The sequence below is a fragment of the Oncorhynchus tshawytscha genome, linkage group LG33 (assembly GCF_018296145.1).
Source record: "Oncorhynchus tshawytscha isolate Ot180627B linkage group LG33, Otsh_v2.0, whole genome shotgun sequence".
Classification (NCBI taxonomy): domain Eukaryota; kingdom Metazoa; phylum Chordata; class Actinopteri; order Salmoniformes; family Salmonidae; genus Oncorhynchus; species Oncorhynchus tshawytscha.
Window position 1 is genome coordinate 5,327,556 of NC_056461.1, and position 23,385 is coordinate 5,350,940.

General features: G+C 42.8%; 1 protein-coding gene across 3 annotated transcripts in view; it reads left to right on the forward strand.

Annotated features, from left to right (window-relative positions):
• Positions 1-23,385, forward strand: part of LOC112231485 (netrin receptor UNC5D) — a 305,190-nt gene that overhangs the window by 192,823 nt on the left and 88,982 nt on the right. For all 3 annotated transcript variants that reach the window (XM_042311423.1, XM_042311424.1, XM_042311425.1), the window contains exons 2-4: positions 5,330-5,536; positions 19,165-19,308; positions 20,668-20,771. In XM_042311423.1, the coding sequence (XP_042167357.1) occupies positions 5,330-5,536; positions 19,165-19,308; positions 20,668-20,771 (455 nt within the window). The remainder of the gene's footprint in view (positions 1-5,329; positions 5,537-19,164; positions 19,309-20,667; positions 20,772-23,385) is intronic.

Here is a 23,385-nt window from a genome sequence, read left to right on the forward strand (position 1 = left end):
AACACACATACACATACTAGAGCTTATGCAAAAGCATAATATGAGCCCCCCACAAAAAAACCCCGTAATTAATATAATGATTGTGCTGTTATACAATACATAGCCTACTGCATATTATGCATGGCAGAAAAACATACAAGAAAACTGATTGAAGATATCTTTGGTATATAATTGGTCTAGCCTATACTCCAAAAATAAACCAATTCTATTAATCGCCTTTGAGTGTGGACTGTATTATTACGCACAATGGATGGACTGGTAACCTTATGTTACACACCAAACTTTCTATCCATGAGTCTCGGAGAGAAGGTATAGGCCTAGGCGTTGCTTTTGGTTAATTGATTGTGCAGGGCGGCTTACAGAGTTAGCCTACAATTATAGTGAATTTGTATTTGATTTAGAATATCGTAGAAATAGGGACTTTTTAAATATTTTAATAATTAATAGGCTGACACATTACCTTTAGCTACATAATATCTCCCCACAGTGCGTTTCCATCTCCTCCTCTTTCTCCTTTACTTTCTCGAGACTAAAGATGACAAATAACTCTAAATCAAGCATATAGGACCTGTTTCAAATGATCACTTTCCTGCTCACTTCATATGCGCACTTGCTCCGGAATGGAAAAAATATCCTTTCTATTTATTCAGTTCAATTAAAAGAATATAACAACTAATGGCACGGGACTTAAAAGCATATTTGGTGCTGCTAAATGATCAAGCCTGGAGCCTATGGCATGGAGCATAGCCAGATAGGCTAACATACGGCACAATTGAATAATAGTTTTACTGTGATGGTGTATATTACATTTATTTATTCTACTTTTTTAAATGTAGATGTTCCAAAGGCGCACATCAGCGGCTTGTATGACTGGAGGCCTAGAGATTCTGCAAGGGATCATGTTTATTAATGGTCAATTACCATGAGACCGGCAGTCTTTTGCATGACAATAACCGGCTGACAAAATGTCATGACCGCCACAGCCCTACAGTATGTGTGTGTATGTCTCTTTGTCAGTGTGTGGGTGTGTGCTGGCGTCGTAAGGTTTTGTCGCTATCCAAACACAATTAATGCATGTCACCTCTCCACGCACCAACAAATTGGAGTGCTCCAGGCAAGAGGAGATAGCTAGCCCAGGGGCTAGTCATTCTAGTCATTTCTAAATGAAAAGGATGTCTCTTTTGTTCAGTTCCACGAACCAGAGAGAGAGAGCGTAGTGGTGTGGGTAGGAGAAAGGTAGCTGCCAGTGAGAGCTGTAATTTTCACAGCCAGAAATCGCACACACAGACACAGTCAGAATATCAAACACACACACACACACACACATACACACACACACCAGGGCTTGACATTAACTTTTTTAGTTGGACTGATATTTGACTTGTCCGAAAGTACAAGTCACTTGTGTTTGTCCACCATGGGCCAAAAAGGTGACAGAAAAGTATGTTGTATGATGCAAGCAGCCACTCATTATTATTACTGATAATGGGAGGCTGCTGGTCTCTGATCCCATGAATTATACAGTATCTCCTGACTTTGTGGCCTTGAGCAAGGCAATTAACCCCTTCCACAAAGTAAAATACTGCACTGATAGGCTACTGCATGAAACACGTGGTCGGTCAACCCTCCATCTGGAGAGCGACTGTGTGTGCAGGCTTTTGATCCAACCCTGCTCAAACGCACCAGATTCAGCTTATCAAGGCCCTGTTGGGCAGCTGATTTTTTTTACAGTGTGGTGTGTTCGAGCAAGGCTGGAGCAAAAGCCTGCACACCAGTTGCACTCCTGGATTCTCTTGGAGGATGGTTGGCCACCATGCAACATTACAATTACAACCAAATACTTTTTGTCTTTTAAAATAATTTCCTCATTCAATGAACCAGGGATCAAATTGCTAAGGTGGGCGAGGTAGCTAACTAAGATGTTTATCTATAATGAACAAAAATATAAACACAACATGTCAAGTGTTGGTCCCATGTTTCATGAGCTGAAAAAAAAAGATCCCAGAAATTGTCCATACGCATGTTTTGTGCACAAATTTGTTTACATCCCTATTAGTGAGAATTTCTCCTTTCCAAGATAATCCATCCAACTGACAGGTGTGGCATATCAAGAAGCTGATTAAACAGCATGATCATTACACAGGTGCACCTAAATGTGCAGTCTTGTCACACAACACAATGCCACAGATGTCTTGACGGTTTTGACGGAGCGCGCAATTGCAATGCTGACTGCAGGAATGTCCACGAGAGCTGTTTCCAGAGAATTGAATGTTAATTTCTCTACCATAAGCCAACTCCAACATAATTTTAGAGAATTTGGCAGTACGTCCAGCCGGCCTCAAACCGCAGACCTTCTGCATGTGGGCGAGCGGGTTGCTGATGTCAACGTTGTGAACAGAGTGCCCCATGGTGGGGTTGTGGTATGGGCAGGCACAAACTACGGACAACGAACGCAATTGCGTTTTATCAATGGAAATTTGAATGCACAGAGATACTGTGATGAGATCCTGAGGCCCGTTGCTCGTGCCATTCATCCGCCACCATCACCTCATGTTTCAGCATAATAGTGCAAGGCCCCATGTCCCATGTCTCAAGAATCTGAACACAAATCTGGGAAGCTGAAAATCTCCTACTTCTTCCATGGCCTGAATACTCACCAGACATGTCACCCATTGAGCATGTGCGGGATGTTCTGGATTGACTTGTATGACAGCATGTTCCAGTTCCCGCCAATATTCAGCAACTTCACACAGCCATGGAAGAGGAGTGGGACAACATTCCACAGGCCACAATCAACAGCCTGATCAACTCTATGCAAAGGAGATGTGCCGTGCTGCATGAGGCAAATGGTGGTCACACCAGATACGGACTGATTTTCTGATCCACGCCCTTACATTTTTTTTTAAGGTATCTGTGATTTACAGATGCATATCTGTATTCCCAGTCATGTGAAATCCATAGATAACGGCCTCATTTAGCTATTTCAATTGACTGATTTCCTTATATGAACTGTGACTCAGTAAAATCTTTGAAATGGTTATATTTATATTTTTGTTCAGTATGTTTGTAAGGTAAAAATATCCAGTGTTCAGTGGAGATATTGACAGCATAGGAGTTACTGGTCAATTAGGCTATTCTAATGATATTTGTTTACTTTACATAGCTGGTCTTTTTTTTAAATAGATTTTTTATTTAACCTTTATTTAACTGTGAACTATTGAGTAGAGGAGAATCCTAGCCAATTTTGAGCGCTAGAGAGGTTTTACATCCGGAGGAGGCAGCATTGGTTTCATCCACTGTGTACCCGTATCAACTGCGTGCTTCTGTCTGGCCACTCTATCATAAAGGCCTGACTGGTAGAGTGTAGCTGAGATGGTTGTCGTTCTGAAAGGTTCTCCCATCTCCACAGATGAACTCTGGAGCTCTGTCAGAGAGAGCATTGGATTCTTGGTCACCTCCCTGACCAAGGCCCTTCTCCCCCGATTACTCTGGTACCCTTCCCCAGATCTGTGCCAATTGAGGTTCTACATGAGTACTGGTGGAAAGTTATTTTAGGATATTGGACATGGAAAGGACATTAATACATGCTAATAGCTAAATAGTTAACTAGCGAGATAACCAGCAAAACTACACTATGTTTTGAGCTCTCGAGTTTGTCTGTTGTTCATCATTATTTTACCTGCTGCTCAAATGTTTCTCTCTCGTTCTCGCCTTCTCTCGCTCTCTCCTCTGGCAATGGTCCACTGGCACACGCAGACTTTTCCAGGGTTTTCATTGCTGACCAAAAATAAGCTATAACTGGGCAAATATCTCAGTTACTAGCAATGAACATCAATAAATGTGCAGATGCGACTCGCTTTAATCTCAATAATGCATCTTGCGACTGCATGATTGAAAGACCGCTCGTGTCTGTCAATGCAGGCCTACAATAATTATACTCCGATGTGCTCTGCAGAGATTGGGAGGACAGTGTGCAACGCAATGCATCCAGAGGCCACTGATCCAATTATGATCGAAGTAGCCTAATTGTTTGATATTGTACATTCTTCTTGGCAAGCGGAAAAGCGTTAATGTCGAGCCCTGCACACACAGATACTCAAACACACAGCCAGAACATAGCAGGCACATTTATTAATCTATCTCCTTCAATCGGTAGTCTTCCTCCTGCAGGAGAGCTTCTGTAGTGAGGTAGAGGGATTAGATGCTGGACAGACTTGGTTAACTATAATCCTGGCGATGGAGTTGGAGAATCTCTTCAAACCTCTCGATCACATACACATACATACACACACACACTCACACATTTATACATATTCACACACACTCTCACATTCACACACACTTACAGGTGTTTTCACATTTAGAAAACCCTCACACATACACAAGCACACAAACCTCCCTAAATCTCCCTAAACCCCCTCAGACGACACACAGGCGAGGTTCCAAGACGAAAGCTGAGGGATTTAGTTTGAGTGTAATTACACCTGATAGGCTTCACATCCTTCATAACAAGCACCGGCTGCGACACACACACACACACACACACACACACACACACACACACACACACACACACACACACACTGATTACTGTGTGAGTCAGACAGAAGAAATGTGGTAGTTAATTATTGTTGCCAAATCACTCCCTGAAATGAGCGGATTGTGAAGGGCTTGGCTTTTGAAAGATCAAAGGGTGTCAATGAAGTGTAGCCTGTCGTCATATTGAGGTGGTTAAGCAGCATCTATTGTGGGAGTGTTTTCTACGGGAATGTGGGAAGGCCTGGGTGTCATCGTCACTCAGACTCTCCTGATTCTTTATACATTGTTGCAGATGTTTTGTTGTGGATTAAGGTCTGTGGATTAGATTTTCTAAGTAATTGAGTTGCCTGTGGTGCACTTTTGAGATGTTGGGATATTAGCGATATTTGTGGAATGTTACTGATCTTCTACTCTACTTTACCTTACTCTACTCTGCTCTACGGCAGGCGGCAGGTAGCCTAGTGGTTAGAGCATTGGGCTAGTAACCAAAACGTTTCTGGTTTGAGTCCCCGAGCTGACAAGGTAAAAATCTGTTGTTCTGCCCCTGAACAAGGCAATTAATCCACAATTCCCCAGTAGGCCATCATTGTAAATACGAGTTTGTTCTTAACTGTCCTGCCTAGTAAAATAAAAAATAATGTTTTTAAATATTCTTACTCTCCTCTAACATTGTCCCGATCCCTGTGTCTCCCCAGGTTCCAGGAGTGATGCTCTGCAGCATGGCACATCAGTCATTCGACTTTATTCTACTGTGCTCTACTCTGTTTAATGTTATGTTCTTTGTCCCCAGGTTCCAGGAGTGATGCTCTGCAGCATGGCACATCAGGGACCCTCCCCCACTTCCTGCAGGAGCCCGATGATGCCTACATCATCAAGAGCAACCCCATCAAGCTCAAATGCCGGGCCCGCCCCGCCCTGCAGATCTTCTTCAAGTGCAATGGGGAGTGGGTCCACCAGAGCCAGCACCAGTCTCAGGAACACACCGACCAGGGCACAGGTGAGACACACACTGACGTGACATAGGATCTCACACACACACACTCACGTGCTAATGCAGGCTCACACACAAATGCACTCACAGAAACCTGCATGCATAGATATACACACTTTTATGGATGTACACACACATGCTCATGTACTTGCACACATATACACACATACATTATACACAACTTCCAATCGCCCCATAGGCTCTCAATTCATTTGGAGTGATAAAATGGTGCTCATAACGTAAAGAGTGAAAGCCATTGGAGGTTTAAAGGAAACCTATTGACTGTGCCCAAGACTAGGTCCAACTCGTCGAATGCTGTTGCCTTGCCACGTTAGCGTACATCTCACACTTGATCCAAACTAATATGACATCGTTGAGAGATTTGACTTTGATCTCTTGACTGTGGAGATGATTGTCTTTTTCTGATGCAACTTGAACACATACAGAATATTGTGTTTTTATTCAACGTGCGGAGAACTAGAGAAAACCCCTGGGCTGTCACTCCTGTACTTTCTCTCTTTCTTTCTCTCTCTCTCCCTCCTTCTCTCTCAGTCTCTATCTCAGCAAACTCTCAAAACTTTAGCTCTATGCTACTCCCCACTGTGACATTATTGTATTATCTTATTATTTTCCAACGTCCTCATAAAGGTGTGACGGACAATAGACTCACAGTGCTAAAATGTTCCAAATCAACGGCAAAGTAACGGCGTTGTTCAGCGGTAAATCCTTTGTCATTAGACAGAGATCTCTCCTTCATCTGTGTTCTCACTTCTAGATGCCAGTCACACACACACTTTGTCATTAGACAGAGATCTCTCCTTCATCTGTGTTCTCACTTCTAGATGCCAGTCACACACACACTTTGTCATTAGACAGAGATCTCTCCTTCATCTGTGTTCTCACTTCTAGATGCCAGTCACACACACACTTTGTCATTAGACAGAGATCTCTCCTTCATCTGTGTTCTCACTTCTAGATGCCAGTCACACACACACTTTGTCATTAGACAGAGTCAGATCTCTCCTTCATCTGTGTTCTCACTTCTAGATGCCAGTCACACACACACTTTGTCATTAGACAGAATCTCTCCTTCATCTGTGTTCTCACTTCTAGATGCCAGTCACACAAACACTTTGTCATTAGACAGAGATCTCTCCTTCATCTGTGTTCTCACTTCTAGATGCCAGTCACACACACACTTTGTCATTAGACAGAGATCTCTCCTTCATCTGTGTTCTCACTTCTATTTTCACACACACACTTTGTCATTAGACAGAGATCTCTCCTTCATCTGTGTTCTCACTTCTAGATGCCAGTCACACACACACTTTGTCATTAGACAGAGTCAGATCTCTCCTTCATCTGTGTTCTCACTTCTAGATGCCAGTCACACACACACTTTGTCATTAGACAGAGTCAGATCTCTCCTTCATCTGTGTTCTCACTTCTAGATGTCAGTCACACACACACACACACACACTTTGTCATTAGACAGAGTCAGATCTCTCCTTCATCTGTGTTCTCACTTCGAGATGCCAGTTACACACACACACACACACACACACTTTGTCATTAGACAGAGTCAGATCTCTCCATCGGTGTTCTCACTTCTAGATGCCAGTCACACACACACACACACGTACGCACACACACGCACGCACACACACACGCACGCACGCACGCACGCACACACACAAATACACGCACACGCACGCACACACACACACGCACACACACGCACACACACACACGCACACACACACGCACACACACACACACACACACACACACACACACACACACACACACAAATGAAGGTCACCGTCATCGACTTTTGTTTGTGTTTTCTATTTGTAAGTCTAACAGCGTTGATTCTTCACTTTAGACACACACGCACAGTACATACACACATGCATGCACACACGCGCGCACACACACAATCAGTGAATCAACACAGGACATTATCTTCCACACAGTTACAATCGAGCTCCTGCCGTCTCTTTATTGCCTGGTGTCTGCTTTTGCCGAGTTACCTCCCCATCTGGCTCCTTATCAGGACTCATATGTCTGATTTGTGCTTGTGTGGCTGTGCTTGCGTGTGCGTGTGCATGTATGCGTACCTACCTGCGCCTGTGTGTGTGTGTGTGTGTGTGTGTGTGTGTGTGTGTGTGTGTGTGTGTGTGTGTGTGAACCTTAACAGTCCACCTGTGCCATGCAGAGGGCAGTAAAACAGCAGCCTGGCTGGCTGCATCAGAGGCTTGGTTAATAGACAGAGCTGAGTGTGAGGGTCTGGAGGCCTGGTTGAAAGAAACATGGGACTGTAAACACTTGGATGTGTCTGAGCGGATATTTGCATACAACGCACTGTGAAAGTGTAGACAGAAAAATAAAAAAATAAAAATAAACAAGAAATTCATTAATATCAGAACAAGCGATATCACAACGAGCAATGTCAGTCCAGAATATAAATACTTGGTGTGTATGGACAATATTTAAGTAGGACCAAGGTACAGTATGTGCAGCAGTAGTTATATAGGATGAGTTATGTTGAGAATACAGTATGTACATATAAAGTGATTAATCAATTAGCTTAATTTCTCAGAGCTCAAATAACATTTCAACAGAACAACATTGCAGGAATGCTACTCTTATCTGTTCTGTGACGGGAGTAGTACACAGCGTTGTACGAGATCTTCATTTTCTTGGCAATTTCTCGCATGGAATAGCCTTCATTTCTCAGAACAAGAATAGACTGACGAGTTTCAGAAGAAAGTTATTTGTTTCTGGCCATTTTGAGCCTGTAATCAAACCCACAAAAGCTGATGCTCCAGATACTCTAGTCTAAAGAAGGCCAGTTTTATTGCTTCTTTAATCAGAACAACAGTTTTCAGCTGTGCTAACATACTTGCTACAGGGTTTTCTAATTATCAATTAGCCTTTTAAAATGATGAACTTGGATTAGCTAACACAATGTGCCATTGGAACACAGGAGCGATGGTTGCTGATAATGGGCCTCTGTAGATATTCCATAAAAAATCTGTCGTTTCCAGCTACAATAGTCACAATAGTTCAAACCAACCAATATACATGAATATTCAGTAAAAATAAGTGCAGTGAGAGTTCATTCCCAACAGATCACATCATTGAAGTGTGCGTGCGTGTGTGTCAAATCAAATCAAACTTTATTTGTCACATGCCCCAAATACAACAGGTAGACCTTACCGTGAAATGCTTACTTACAAGCCCTTAACCAACAGTGCAGTGTACCTGTGTGTACGTGTGTGCCTGTGTGTACATGTGTGCCTGTGTGTGCCTGTGTGTACGTGTGTGCCTGTGTGTGCCTGTGTGTACGTGTGTGCCTGTGTGTGCCTGTGTGTACGTGTGTGCCTGTGTGTGCCTGTGTGTACGTGTGTGCCTACGTGTGTGCCTGTGTGTACGTGTGTGCCTGTGTGTACGTGTGTCCCTGTGTGTGCGTGTGTGCCCTGTGTGTGCCTGTGTGTGCGTGTCTCTGTGTGTGCGTGTGTGCCTGTGTGTGCGTGTCCCTGTGTGTGTGTCCCTGTGTGTGCGTGTCCCTGTGTGTGCGTGTCCCTGTGTGTGCGTGTGTGCCCGTGTGTGCCTGTGTGTGCGTGTCCCTGTGTGTGCGTGTCCCTGTGTGTGCGTGTCCCTGTGTGTGCGTGTGTGCCTATGTGTACGTGTGTGTGTACGTGTGTGTGTGTGTGTGTGTACACGTGTGTGTGTGTACACGTGTGTGCCTGTGTGTACGTGTGTGTGTACACGTGTGTGTGTGTGTACACGTGTGTGTGTGTGTGTGTGTGTGTGTGCACGTACCTGATTGTGTGTGTATGCGTTTGCACGTGCGTGTGTGTGTATGCATGGTTATGTGTATAATAGCATGTAGGTGGCATCTTATTTCCCCTTTGTTTTAACCTCCTCCTGCAGATGCTGTGATGTTGTGTTGTCGCTAACAAAAACACAATGCCTAGCGTGATTAGCATCAAGGCTAGGCCCTGATGCTGCGTGCAGTTCTACCTTATAGGTAAACAGGCCACAGAAAACATGAAGCGTGAGTCTGATGGAGGTTGACAGTCGCGCTGCAACACTTCCCCTAAAAGCAAAGTGAAAGTCTTCTCCGCAGGGAACAAGTCTGACTGCAATCTGAACCCACTGTCAACTCTTCCTGCGGCGTGGGGTTAATGTTTCATTGTGTCTGTGGGGGGAGGGGAGGAGTGTATATGTGTGTGAGAGGGTTTACGCCTGCTTGTGTACGCCACACGTGTGCCTGAGAAAATATCTAGGGACACACACAGGGAGATAATAGCAGGCCACTGATTAAAGGATTATGGAACATCGCCAAGATGAACATTCCTTTTCCGTGTTCCAATCTCTCCTCTGCTGTACCTTCCATGTTCAATCTCCACTTCCGTGTTGGAAAATCTTTGTTTCCATGTTTCTCCAGAAATCCCATGTTCCTCTATATTCCCTAAGCTTTCATGCACTGAGAGCACAACATACTTCAAGCTCAGTTTACAGGCGATTGAAAAGAACAAGGTGCAAAGAGTAAAATGCCGCAGCAACAACATGAAAGTTACAGTTCTGAGGATGTTCATATGGCAGCACATTTCTCCTCCTCTCATTCATTTATCCCTCGACAAGTTTCCCTCAGTCTTTTGATGTTGCAGATCAGAACAGTCTTGGACGCAAAGTTGGTAGGATTGCTTGTGTAATCGTTGCTTACCAGATTGAGCTTCCATAGCAGAATGCTGTGACGCTGATAAACTTAACCCAGGAGGTTTTAGGAATGGTATCAGTTCTGTTCAGGTATTATAGAGGATCACTCCTACTGGATTTGGAGAGGGAGTAACTATGTTGGAAATATTATAAGGTACTCAGATGAGGTAGCAGAATTGGGTCCATAAAGCATTAGGAATAAACCCAAAAGTGCAGCTCTTAGGCCTGATTCCAAACCCATGTCTGGATAAGGAGGGACTTGAAAGAATGGCTGTCAACAAAGAGGACAAGTGACCATGTTGCTGATATCTATCTTATCTATCTATCTGCAAGGAAAGGGTAAGGGGCCTATGGAGAGGAGACAGGCATTGGTTTGGAATTGGGTCTTTGCATGTGGGAATGGAGACAGGTGTATTGCAGGCCATGGTCCCAGATATACATTGGTATTGGAGTCTAGAAATGGTTGAGTAGGTTGAGAGACATGGAGAGAAAGAATGAAAGGAGAGGAAAGAAAGGAGAAGGGAGGTTATTTGTCCCTGGCGGTATCTTTGACTGGGAGACAGTTGATACCCAGATGAAGATGGCGAGATAAAGAGAGATGGAAAATTGAGAGAGAGGGGGAAGGATAGAATATCCGTTCCACTGCTCCCTATGATGGAAAGATGGCAGTGATAGTCAAAGAGGGAGAGGAGGGAAGAAAATAAGGAGGGAGGGGAAGCAGAGGACAAGAGGAGAGGCTATCAGTTCCCCCAAAGTCTTTGTTGAAGAGATATTTGAGGAGGAGAGGGGGGAGAGAGAGGCAGGAGGAGAGAGGAAGGGAGAGAGGGCTCTCTGTTTCTGTGGAGGTCCATCATTTTGTATGAGGATCACAGTCGACCTGCAGAGACATCATCTACCTCCCACCAGGCAGGGGCTCAGAGAGAGAGAGAGAGAGAGAGAACGAGGCAGAGGATGAATACTCAGTCATCAAGAGGAGCAGAGAGAGAGAGAAGATGAGAGATATGGATACAGAGATACAGAGATACAGACACAGTTGCAGAAGTAATACTCCACTACGGAGACAGAGAGACAGAAAAATATCATTGAGAAGTAAACGAGAAAGGAGCAAGAGCGACTTTAGACTTAACAGGGTTATAATAACCCCCTGCAGTTTAAGTCAATTTCTGCTCCAGTGCGTTTTTATCAATAAAAGTCTGTTTCCGTTTTGCATTGGAGGCATCTCAATTGGGGAGTCTCAATACACTAAGTCCGCCGATGACGGCCATTGGCCTGTGCAATGGCTGGGAGCTGCAGTAGAGTGGTTATTGTGAGACGAGTGGTTTCTGTCACACACAAAAAAAGAACGGTTTGAGCTACAAAACTATTATGTCTCCATTCTGAAAGACGCAGACTCTCACAAACACGCACTGTTGTCAGTTTTGTTCTTTGACAACCCAAGGACGTCCCGACTCCATACAAAATGAATATGCAGTAAAACAATGACTGGAGATGAATAGGGGTTATTCCACATAAAAGAATAAGGGTTATTCCACATAAAAGAATAAGGGTTATTCCACATAAAATAATAAGGCTTATTCCACATAAAAGAATAGGGGTTATTCCACATAACATAATAAGGGTTATTACACATAAAAGAATAAGGGTTATTACACATAAAATAATAGGGGTTATTCCACATAAAAGAATAGGGGTTATTCCACATAAAGATTGTCCCTGAAGTTTTCCTGAGTTTTCCTCATAGAGAATGATTTGTATCTGTTCCATTATGGTCTCTGTGAGGGCACGGGAGGCGCCAATGGGGCCATCTCCATTCTGAAGTAGTCCATTTTCTTCTTCTACTACTACTATGAGTTGGTGTACAAACTGAAAGGGTGCGTACTGCCACCTGGAGTTTGTTGTTTGAACAGGTATAAAGCCAAGGTTGGCTATTTACTTTCCCCTGCAGTAATGTAATGTTTGCTCACAAGCATAATTCATTCGCTGATCCATCCTGATGACCCGGATGAAATGAGATAATCCTAATTTCACCAAGTTTAAAATGGTGAAAGTCTTCAGTGGCGCTGCCCATGCTAAAATGGACTTTTATGCACTAGAGTCCTCTATCTATCTCTATGGCTTTCCTATATCTCTCAGGTGCATTTTTAGACCCTTCAAAACATACTTATTTTTTTATATATTTTTTTGCCTTTTATTTGTTTGTTCTTCAATGTTTTTCTCTGTACTAGTAGCAGTAATAATTTGTACGTATTGTTTTCTAACTACAGATGCCGTATCTTAATTTGAGTGAGGAAAGCAGGAAAGTAATCCTACAGCAACAGGAAATGTGAATTGTTATGTGGATTATAATTAATGGACATTTTTGTTAATACATTTTTCGTTAGGACAAATCATTTTAAAACCTCAAATACACAAGTTTGCATTTCCTGCTATGCAGCAAAAATTCCTACAACAACAGAATGATCAAATTAAGATATGGCATCTGTACAGGGGTCCTAAAATACAACATCAAATAGCTAGACGGTCCATTTTATTAATATCCAAACAATTCCATATGTTAAGTTAGTAGATTTCTTATAAAAGGGTATTTGACCTACAGGGGTATGACTACTACTCACAAGCTTATTTACATGTGGGTTAATCAGACAATGTGGAGACACCATGAACACGCGTGACTTCCAGCGTTTTAAATGGCTGAATTATCATGCCTTAATGCATGCGTCCCTTTGGTTCTGGGATGAAGTGTGACACACAGCTGGGATCAGACTGAAGATGTTGCTGGGAGCATGTTCCAATGTTCCACTTGTCTGCTAGGGTTCGTCTCATGTCTGGCCCTCAGCCAGCCAACCACCATCCCCCCCAATGTCAAATCGCACAAACGTTTCCCTGGAGCAGCGTCCAGAAACAGCAAATGAGTCATACGCTCCCCCTGAAGCTACCCGCCTGTCGCAGCGACCCCTAACCACGCCTCGTTGACAACAAGCCTCGCCTATGTCTACATCCATGTGCGCGTCTGCCTCGTGAGCATCTCTAGTGTCTACGAAGAAATAGCATTTGGTCATGACGCTAAGTATGACAGAGACATCCAGGGCCGAGCGGAGCACTCACACACACAAACACTAAACCACACATACACGCACACACGCACACACACACACACACACACACACACACACACACAAACACACAAACACATACTCACATACTCACATACTCACACACAAAACACACACGGTGCTCTGCCAAGCTGTGCTGGGTGGATCAGGAGGCACGTGTAGCTGGCGCAGGGCTACTCCACGCGGGGCCTCCCCACAGACCCAGCCAGAATCCAGACAATGGCACAGAGAACCAGAGAGAGATCACAGCACAGGATCACTGCCGGGGAGAGGAGGATGGAGGGAATGGGGAGTGGTAGAATGAGGGTGTCGTGTCACGTCTGCTCCCGCTCTTCCCCCCCCCCCGGCGTAAGAGGGCGCCAGGCTGCCCTTCCATCCATTACGGACACCTGCCTTCCCTCGTCACGCGTATCAACAATATTGGACTCACCTGTACTCACTCATCATCTGTTTATTTCCTCCCCTATATTTATCAGTTGCCTTGCTCTGTTCCTGGCTGCTGCATGAATTGTCTTTTGTTTGTGCTACCTGTTTGTTGACGCTGTTCCTGTCTCGTTCCATGTCCGTTATTTATTAAATGTTTTACTGCTTCATCTCTCCAGCGTCATCCCATGTGACAGAGGGGAGAGAGCGGGGGAGAAGGGAAGGAGAGAGGGAGGGAAAAAGAGCAGCATTATCCATGCCACCTTTAGAAGGAGAGGGTAAAGGGAAAAGAAAAGACAAGGGTGGAGGAGAGAGAGGAGGAGAGAGAACAAGGGATGCTCTACTCCTCCTCAGGGTCTGTTGTCAAGGCGTCATCAAATCAAATCAAATCAAATTTATTTATATAGCCCTTCGTACATCAGCTGATATCTCAAAGTGCTGTACAGAAACCCAGCCTAAAACCCCAAACAGCAAGCAATGCAGGTGTAGAAGCACGGTGGCTAGGAAAAACTCCCTAGAAAGGCCAAAACCTAGGAAGAAACCTAGAGAGGAACCAGGCTATGTGGCACTCTGTCAAGAGCCATTGGCAAGACCTAAGCCACAACGAAAGACCTGAGCCACAAGAAAAGTCATGAGCCACAGGGAAAGACCTGAGCCACAGGGAAAGACCTGAGCCACAAGGAAAGACCTGAGCCACAGGGAAAGACCTGAGACACAAGGAAAGAGAGGGAGAGACATGGGCAAAGAGGTACAGGAAGAGAGGAAAGCTAGAAAAGAGGGGAGAGAGGGATGGAGATGTACAGAAAGAGGGGAGGTAAGAAAGGAATGGAGATGTACTGGGATTGACACACACACTAAATCCATTTAGAAGCACACAAAGAAAGCAAATGAGGGGAAAACGGTTACATAGTGGAATACCAGGTCACTGATACTGTGGCTAAGCTTTTTGATCTGCACACAGTGTGGAGAGAGTAAGAATTCCTGATTTTCTCTTACTCCATCTCCCCCTTCAGCCAGCCCCTCACACTGGCACTCACTCAATAAGACATTCGTTTGGGAGGATTATTTGATACCATTAGTCATGGATTTCCTTGTTTGGGCCACAAATTCATTCTTGGATGCACACTCACACACACATACACATACAGGCCGACAGACAGACAAACACACAGCACAGCACACACACACACACATTGCTCCTTTATGCCCCTTTGCAGAAATGACAATCTATGTTGCTGTTCGAAATCTACCCAAACCACATTTTCCTTGTATTTTTCTCTATTGAGAGAGAATCGATTTTCTCTGAGAAACATGGACGTGCCCCTTAGTTGTGGCACATGCAGACGTTTAATGTGTCTCCACAGCACCAGTGCACAGAGTGCGTCTGAAAAACTACTGCGCACAGTGGACTTCTGAATGTTCTGACTATTATTCTGCGGAATAAAGCAGAATTCAAAAAGCATATTAAAGATGATAATCGCGTCGTGTTGACTAGATCTGCATCCCAAATGGCACCCTAATTCCCTTTATAGCCCTATGAGCCCCGGTCAAAACTAATGCAATGTTGGGAATAGGGTGCCGTTTTGGGACACAGGATAAAACATAAGTAAAGTAAATTAACTAAAACAGAGTGCGTAACCACACAATTTTATGGCCTAGTCAGCATTCACTCGCAGTTCTACAATGTCTTACATTGCTTCATAGTGAATAAAGATGAAGCACTTCTCCCAATGGACAGGGAGTCATTGTGATTTAAAAGATAGCTGAACACAAATCCCCCTTTAGACGTCTTATTGTATTTAAATCATAAACTAAGTCGCTTGTCAGTAAGCACTTAAACTAGAGATTACAGAATCACTGGCATCAATATGAAGCTTTTAGACAGACAGACAGACAGACACAGGCCTTGATATGGACCCAAGAGGGGGCTCAAACTGAAATCTCAAGACTAACGAATGTCAAATGCACTTGAAAAGGATCTACCGTTTTAATGTTCTACTTTATAACAGTAATTTTTCTGGTGATGGTGCTCCCCTGGGCTATTCAGCTTATCTTATGACAGGTGTGCACAACACAGGCCCTTATGTTCCACAGTTGTGTTGGTTTTCGTCTCTCCTTGGTACTATGGTGCTTCTGAACGGCTGTAGTGTGGACACACCTGGTTTAACTGGTAGAAATCAGTGTCAAGGATGAAAATCTGCAGGATTGCAGCACTCTGTGTACCCTAGTCTTATGACTTCCATATTTATGTTTATCTGTCTCAGTAAATATCTCCCCAAACACATCTCTATCAAACAGGTATGACCTACAACTGACAGCAAGTTTCAATTTAGTCTCAACCCATTTGTGGTCCTGTCTGTCTGTCTGTTTGATGGTCCTGTCTGATGTATATTATGGATAAAGAGTTACCTGTCTAACACAGAGGTTGTTCTTTAATGGAAGCCTTTCCAACATAATCCAGGTAGAATCAGGAATTCCCCAGGGAAGCTGTCTAGGCCCCTTACTTTTTTCAATTTTTACTAACGACATGTCCCTGGCTTTGAATACGACAGCGATTGAAATGACTGCAACACTTAACAAACAGCTGCAGATCGTTTCAGAATGGGTGGCAAGGAATAAGTTAGTGCTAAATATTTCAAAAACTAAAAGCATTGTATTTGGGACAAATTGTTCACTAAACCCTAAACCTCAACTAAATATTGTACTGAATAATGTGGAAATTGAGCAAGTTATGGTGACTACAACACTAGCTAAAATGGGGAAAAGTCTGTCCATAATAATGCGCTGCTGTGCCTTCTTGACAGCGATATAAACAAGGCAGGTCCTACAGGCCCTAGTTTTGTCGCACCTGGGCTACTGTTCAGTCATGTGGCCAGGTGCCAGAAGGGGGGACTTCAGAACAGGACAGCACGGCTGGCCCTTGGATATACACAGAGAGCTAATATTAATAATATGCATGTCAATCTCCTGGCTCAAAGTGGAGGAGAGATTGACTTCATCACTACTGGTATTTGTGAAAGGTATTGACATGTTGAATGCACCGAGGTGTCTGTTTGAACTACTGGCAAACAGCTCGGACACCCATGCATACCCCACAAGACATGTCACAGTTCCCAAGTCCAGGAAAGACTATGTAAGGCGCACAGTACAACATAGAGCCATGACTACATGGAACTCCATTCCACATCAAGTAACTCATGCAAGCAGTAAAATTTCATTTAAAAAAACGGATAAAAATAGACGTTATGGAACAGCAGGGACCGTGAAGAGACGCATGTGTCTGTGCCTGTATACACACACACACAATAACATACGCACACGTACATATTGATTTTGTGTTGTAGATATGTGATAGTAGAGTAGTGGCCTGAAGGCACACACTTAATGTGTTGTGAAATCTGTTGTGAATATATTGTAATGTTTTTTAAATTGTATTACTGCCTTCATTTTGCTGTACCCCAGGAAGAGTAGCTCCTGCCTTGGCAGCAGCTAATGGGGATCCATAATAAATACAAATACAAAATGCATGCTGGGAGTGGCCCGCTGAGAGGACTCTTGGAGCCGAAAACACACACACGTCACGTGTACAGACACACAAACACACTCTCACTAACCCCCAACCGTGATGGGCAAGTTTGGAACAGTGTGAAATTAGCTTTATATAGCAGGCAGGGCGAATAAAGTTATCATAGACAGAGCTGCTTTCCCCTTTGGAGAGCGGCCCTTTTGAAGACTGTTCTTTCTATGATCCATCCAGCAGAGCTTCCCTATTATGCATTAATGTTCCAATATGGTCTCATATAGTTTTTTGTATATGTACAGTCTGTCGCTGTTGGAGAGACTTACAAAATAAAACAACCAATTCCATACCAATCACATATTTGTTCATGATTATGGATTGAATCACAGCTTGAGATATGCATAAATAAATTGAGGTTCAGAGCGAATCGTACACACACTGTACATCAAGTTAAAAGGACTCAAAAAAATGTATTTAGGAATTATTTATTTATTTTATTTTTTTTGTCCATTGTTGATACAGTCCCAAAATGCATGATTGCTTGTCAGAGAAAAGATATATAACTTTCAAAAAGCAAATTGTAACTTGCCACATCATCATGATGATCGTTTTTACATCATATGATTGAGATTGAGTCTTTTCAATACCGGGGTGTTGACGAATCACAACGCACCTTTTTGTGAATAACCGTTTTGGAACCATTTTTTCCAATGTACTGTATCCATAGAAATAATGTGAGGATAATGCAGGTGGCAGACTTCCAATATACCATATCCATTTGAAACCATTTACTCCCATTTAGTCTCTTGATAATCTGCAGAGATGTATTAAGGCATTAGTAGAACTGAGTAATCAAAAGAGGGTCAATAACAATCCCTATCTCATTGGCATCATCATATGTCCTCCCTATTGCCAGTCTGAAATAGATTACAGTGGTTTGTGAAAGTATTCACCCCATTAGCATTTTTCCTATTTTGTTGCCTTACAACCTGAAATTAAAATGGATTTTGGGGGGTTTGTGTCATTTGATTATTATTTTCCACCATAATTTGCAAATAAATTCATTAAAAATCCTACAATGTGTTTTTCTGGATTTTTTAAATCATTTTGTCTGTCATAGTTGAAGTGTACCTATGATGAAAATTACAGGCCTCTCACATCTTTTTAAGTGGGAGAACTTGCACAATTGGTGGCTGACTAAATACTTTTTTGCCCCACTGTATATACTGAGATCATGTGACAGATCATGTGACACAGATTGAACACAGATTGACTTTATTTAACTAATTATGTGACTACTGAAGGTAATTGGTAGCACCAGATCATATTTAGGGGCTTCATAGCAAAGGGGGTGAATACATATGCACATATACATATGCACACACCACTCGATTTTTGAATTTTTGGACTATTATGCGTATTCCCATTACATGAAATCCTAATAAAAATCCATTAAATTACAGGTTGTAATGCAACAAAATAGGAAAAACGCCAAGGGGGACGAATACTTTTGCAAGACACTGTATCTGAGTGATAGTCAAAATGATGATAATAAGAAAATGTCTTTATATAGATTTGTCAGGCTTCAGAGTAATCATCCGTGGATAATAATATGACAGACACTCATCTCTCTGCACACCTCTTCATCTGTTGGGGACTGATAATCTCTTATCGCCTGGATATTTAGTCTTTTACGTCTCACCAAGTCTTCTAAATTACGTTGTGTGATAATCTGTTTTGATAATTTTAGCGATTCAAGTTTCTGATCATCTGGGATATATTCGGATTATGTAATCTGTGATGGTAAACTGTGTTGGTAATCTGAGATTATAATCTGTGTGTTCCTGCAGGGCTGAAGATCCGGGAAGTGATGATCAATGTGTCCCGTCAGCAGGTGGAGGACTTCCATGGCCCTGAGGACTACTGGTGTCTGTGTGTGGCCTGGAGCCACCTGGGCACCTCCAAGAGCCGCAAAGCCACCGTACGCATCGCCTGTGAGTAGCAGAACCATACCAACAGAGGGGGGGCAGATGTGAGTGAGGGAAGATGAAAGAAAGAGAGAAAGTGAGTGAGGGAGAAAGAATTTGTGAATTTCTATTTGATTTTAAATAGCCAAGTAATAGGTAGTATCTATACAGAATATCTCATCACGTTTCCATCTCCTCCTCTCGCTCCTTTATTCCTTTCATGCAGATTGGCTGTCAACAGTTTCGTGAAATATGTTTTGTTGTGAAAACATGTTAGGAGGAAATGGTGGTGAGATATTCTGTATAGCTAAAGGTAATGTGTCAAACAATCAATTATTAACATTTAAAAAATTCCATATTCAAAATGTAATAGAAATACTGTATGCTGCCCTGCACAATCAATGAACCAACCGCATCGCCTAGGGCTATACGTTCTCTCACAGACTCATGGATATAGATTTTGGAGCGTAGCACAAGGTAACCAGTCCATCCAGTATGCATAATAACACAGTCCACACTCAAAGGCAATTACTCACATTTGTTTGATTTTGGAGGCTAGACCAATTATGTGCCAAAGACATCTTAAATCACTCTTGTTTTGTGTATTGTAAAATGGCACAATCATCATTTTAAGGTTTTTCCATTCGGCTGGAGCTCATGAATCTATGCATGTGCATATGCACTAATATGCGTATGGCTGTTTTTAATGAATCGTTACCTTTTTATTACACACAAATTACGGCGTGCCGTGTAAAGGCACGGGGACGAAGACCAAACAAACACTATACAAAACACAGGGTAGAAACCCAAACAAAAGAGTGAGGAGTACCTCGAAGAAATAACACACACGCACAATGATTATCACACGGGATGAGACCTGTAATCATCTGTGCAATCCACAATGACACAAAAGACAAAACACACAGCACAAGTACTCACACGCACTAACGGACATTGTAACAATAATGGACAGGACTCTCGTAAACCAAGGGCACACTTATACAATTACGAATCAATGGGAATAGGGGCCAGGTGTGCATAATGAAAGTTCCAGAGGGATCCGTGACACAGTGAGGTGAGTTGTAAAAGTACTGTAGGACTACTGTTTTGAGGATAAGTGTTTGATGTGATTTTCTATTGTATTTGCATTGACCTCAGAGTGGTTAGAGGGACAATAGAGCCCTGAGTACCAGGCCATTAGACCCGATGGTAGTTAGCAAATTGGGTACTGCCAAAGCATGTCCAGAGAGCATAAAAGGAGATTATCGTGACTCAACGGTCACATGGAATTTTACTGCGGTCATGACTCATCACTGCCAGTGTGGCGGTAATACGGCCACCGCAACAGCCCTAATCCTGTCTCCCTGTGTCCCTCCTCTCTCCCAGACCTGAGGAAGAACTTTGAGCAGGACCCCCAGGGGAGGGAGGTGCCCATTAAAGGCATGATTGTGCTGCACTGCCGTCCACCAGAGGGAGTGCCTGTCGCAGAGGTAAGGCCTGCATGTTTTAACTCTTAACTCTTTTAACCGATTTTTATAATGCTTTTCTTATGGAAAGTGTTATAATGCATTATAGCAGCATCAAGTCATTTTTTTTGTTGCCCACAAAGCATTTGTCAGTTACATGTATTTGTCATATTTGGATTACTTCTACTCCAGGTTTACAGCATCCAAAGGCACATCCTCATTTCTCTGTGAAGAGATGATTGTTCCCATTTGAACTGTTTCCACTACTAGCCCCATTCCCTTCAGCATCTGAGTGTCTGGCTCTTGTTATGTGTTTACCTCAGAGTGGAGATGGTGATATAGGCCTGCTGTATGCTTCAGGCCATATCTATCTCCTCGCATCCCTACGTTGTATAGTGAAGGGATGTAGAGTTATGACTTATTAAGGTGCCATGGATATTATTTGTGTGGCTGCTCCTCTCCGTTCTCATGTCGCTTTCATCTTCAGGGTGAATAAGAAATCAGATTTTCACCGGCATGTTTACTTTCAGTGGTATGAATGTGTGTCCAACCATGTGTGTCTTGTACATTTGCATGTTTATTGGATTGCCTTGGATTGGTGTGTGTGTGCCTGCCTGCTTGCCGGCGTATGTTTGTGGTGTTAATGTGTGTTCGCACCTTCCTGCCACTGGCTTAACGCAGTTTCTCTGGACACCTCCCACAAGGTCAGAGCCCCCCCCCCTCTATATCTAATGAGTCATCCAGACAGCCACTCACAAAGAATTGACTACCGATTGCTGGCCATGGTGCTGAAATTGCAACGTGTATATGCAAAGCAATGATAGGCTTTCTGTGGTGCCAGAGCATGTCGCCTATAGCTTTGCTTTAGCTAATGAATAAATCTTTATTTGTAGGCCTATTTGGTTGTCATTTTCACATGTTAAGCCTGACATTTCACGAAGTTATACACAGTGTTGCAAGGCTGCCATGCTGGGTGGTTCGATACAATCGCATACTAATCAGCATACTAATCAGCATACTAATCAGCAACCAATAGATATTTGTTGAATATACAACTGCCCTGTGCAGCCTACTTGAACCTGCATGACATGAGCCATCCTCACGCTCTCTCCCAGCTTGGATAGAAAGTTGTTGTGTGTTAAACCAGTCTAATAATCAGCAATCAGTCCACCCTCAAAACACGAGCTTACCTTGGATTGTTTCATTATGCAGTCGAGCCTACTATCTATAGCTGTATACAGTGTTTAGCTGCTATTTAGCTGCTATTTATAAACTTGTTATAAAAATTACACATCAAATAGCCTAAGAATTTAGAAAGAGGAGGTTTTCTCTGGCTAATAGCCTAAACAAATGGGCTGCAATCAAGGTACATTCAATTAAATCAAATTTGAGAGCCTCCCCTGTCTTCTGAAGTCCTCTTTCTGCTTCTCTCTCTCTCTCTCTTTTTCTCTTAGAAAAAAATCCTCTCTGTGTCTGTGCTTTTTTTTAAACATAGAGGCCTATAGTAGCTACAGTATGCGACTGCGTCACCTTGCATTTTTGTGCGTAAATGTTTTCACCAAGGGCTGTAGGTCCAGGTTGCGGGCAATATTGTTTTCTTTACCGAGTATTGACAACCCAGACAGTCTTTCCTGAGACATTTTGCATTATATGCCCATTGCTCTGCCCATAATTTAAATGTAGTCTTGAATGATGCATGGCAAGATATACCAGAGATAAGGGACAGTTGATATTGCAACCACACAACTCAAACCACTTTTTTTTGTTTGAGCCCTCAAGAACTGTTGTCCGCTAAAAATTATATTCTGTTTGCATCTGCCAATTTATTGTCTGTCCAGTATCCAGATGACCTGTCCCAGCGCTTCCTATCCATCTATTCCTATTGGGGAGAAACAGATGACGTGTAATCCGTTACCTGTAACTGATTACAAAAAAAACTGTAACAGTAATCTGTTACGTTACCAGCAAAAAAATGTTGTAATCAAATTACAGGTACTTTGAAAAACTAGATGATTATTTCTAAGATTACTTTTAAATTCAGAAAGCATACTTTACGGCACCTTTCTATGTTTTGACATTCAACAGGGAGGGAGTCTGAGGGAGTCTGACCACTATGATGACACACCAAATACTTGTGATGGATTGCAGGAAAAGAGCAGGCATACGTTTTTTTGTAGGCTAGTGCAAGCTACAGTGCCATTGAAAAGTATTTTCCCCATTTCTGATTTTTCTATTTTTGCATATTTTTAATACTGAGTGTTATCAGATCTTCTCCAAAACCTAATATTAGATAAAGGGAACCTGAGTGAACAAATAACACAACAATTACACTACTGGTCAAACGTTTTAAGACACCTACTCATATATTTTATATTTGTGATTCTTTAGTTTTGATGACAGCTTTGCACACTCCTGGCATTCTCTAAACCAGCTTCACCTGGAATGCTTTTCCAACAGTCTTGAAGAAGTTCCCATATATGCTGAGCAATTGTTGGCTGCTTTTCTTTCACTCTGCTGTCTGACTCATCCCAAACCATCTCAATTTGGTTGAGATCAGGGGATTGTGGAGGCCAGGTCATCTGATGCAGCACTCCATCACTCTCCTTCTTGGTAAAATAGCCCTTACACAGCCTGGAGG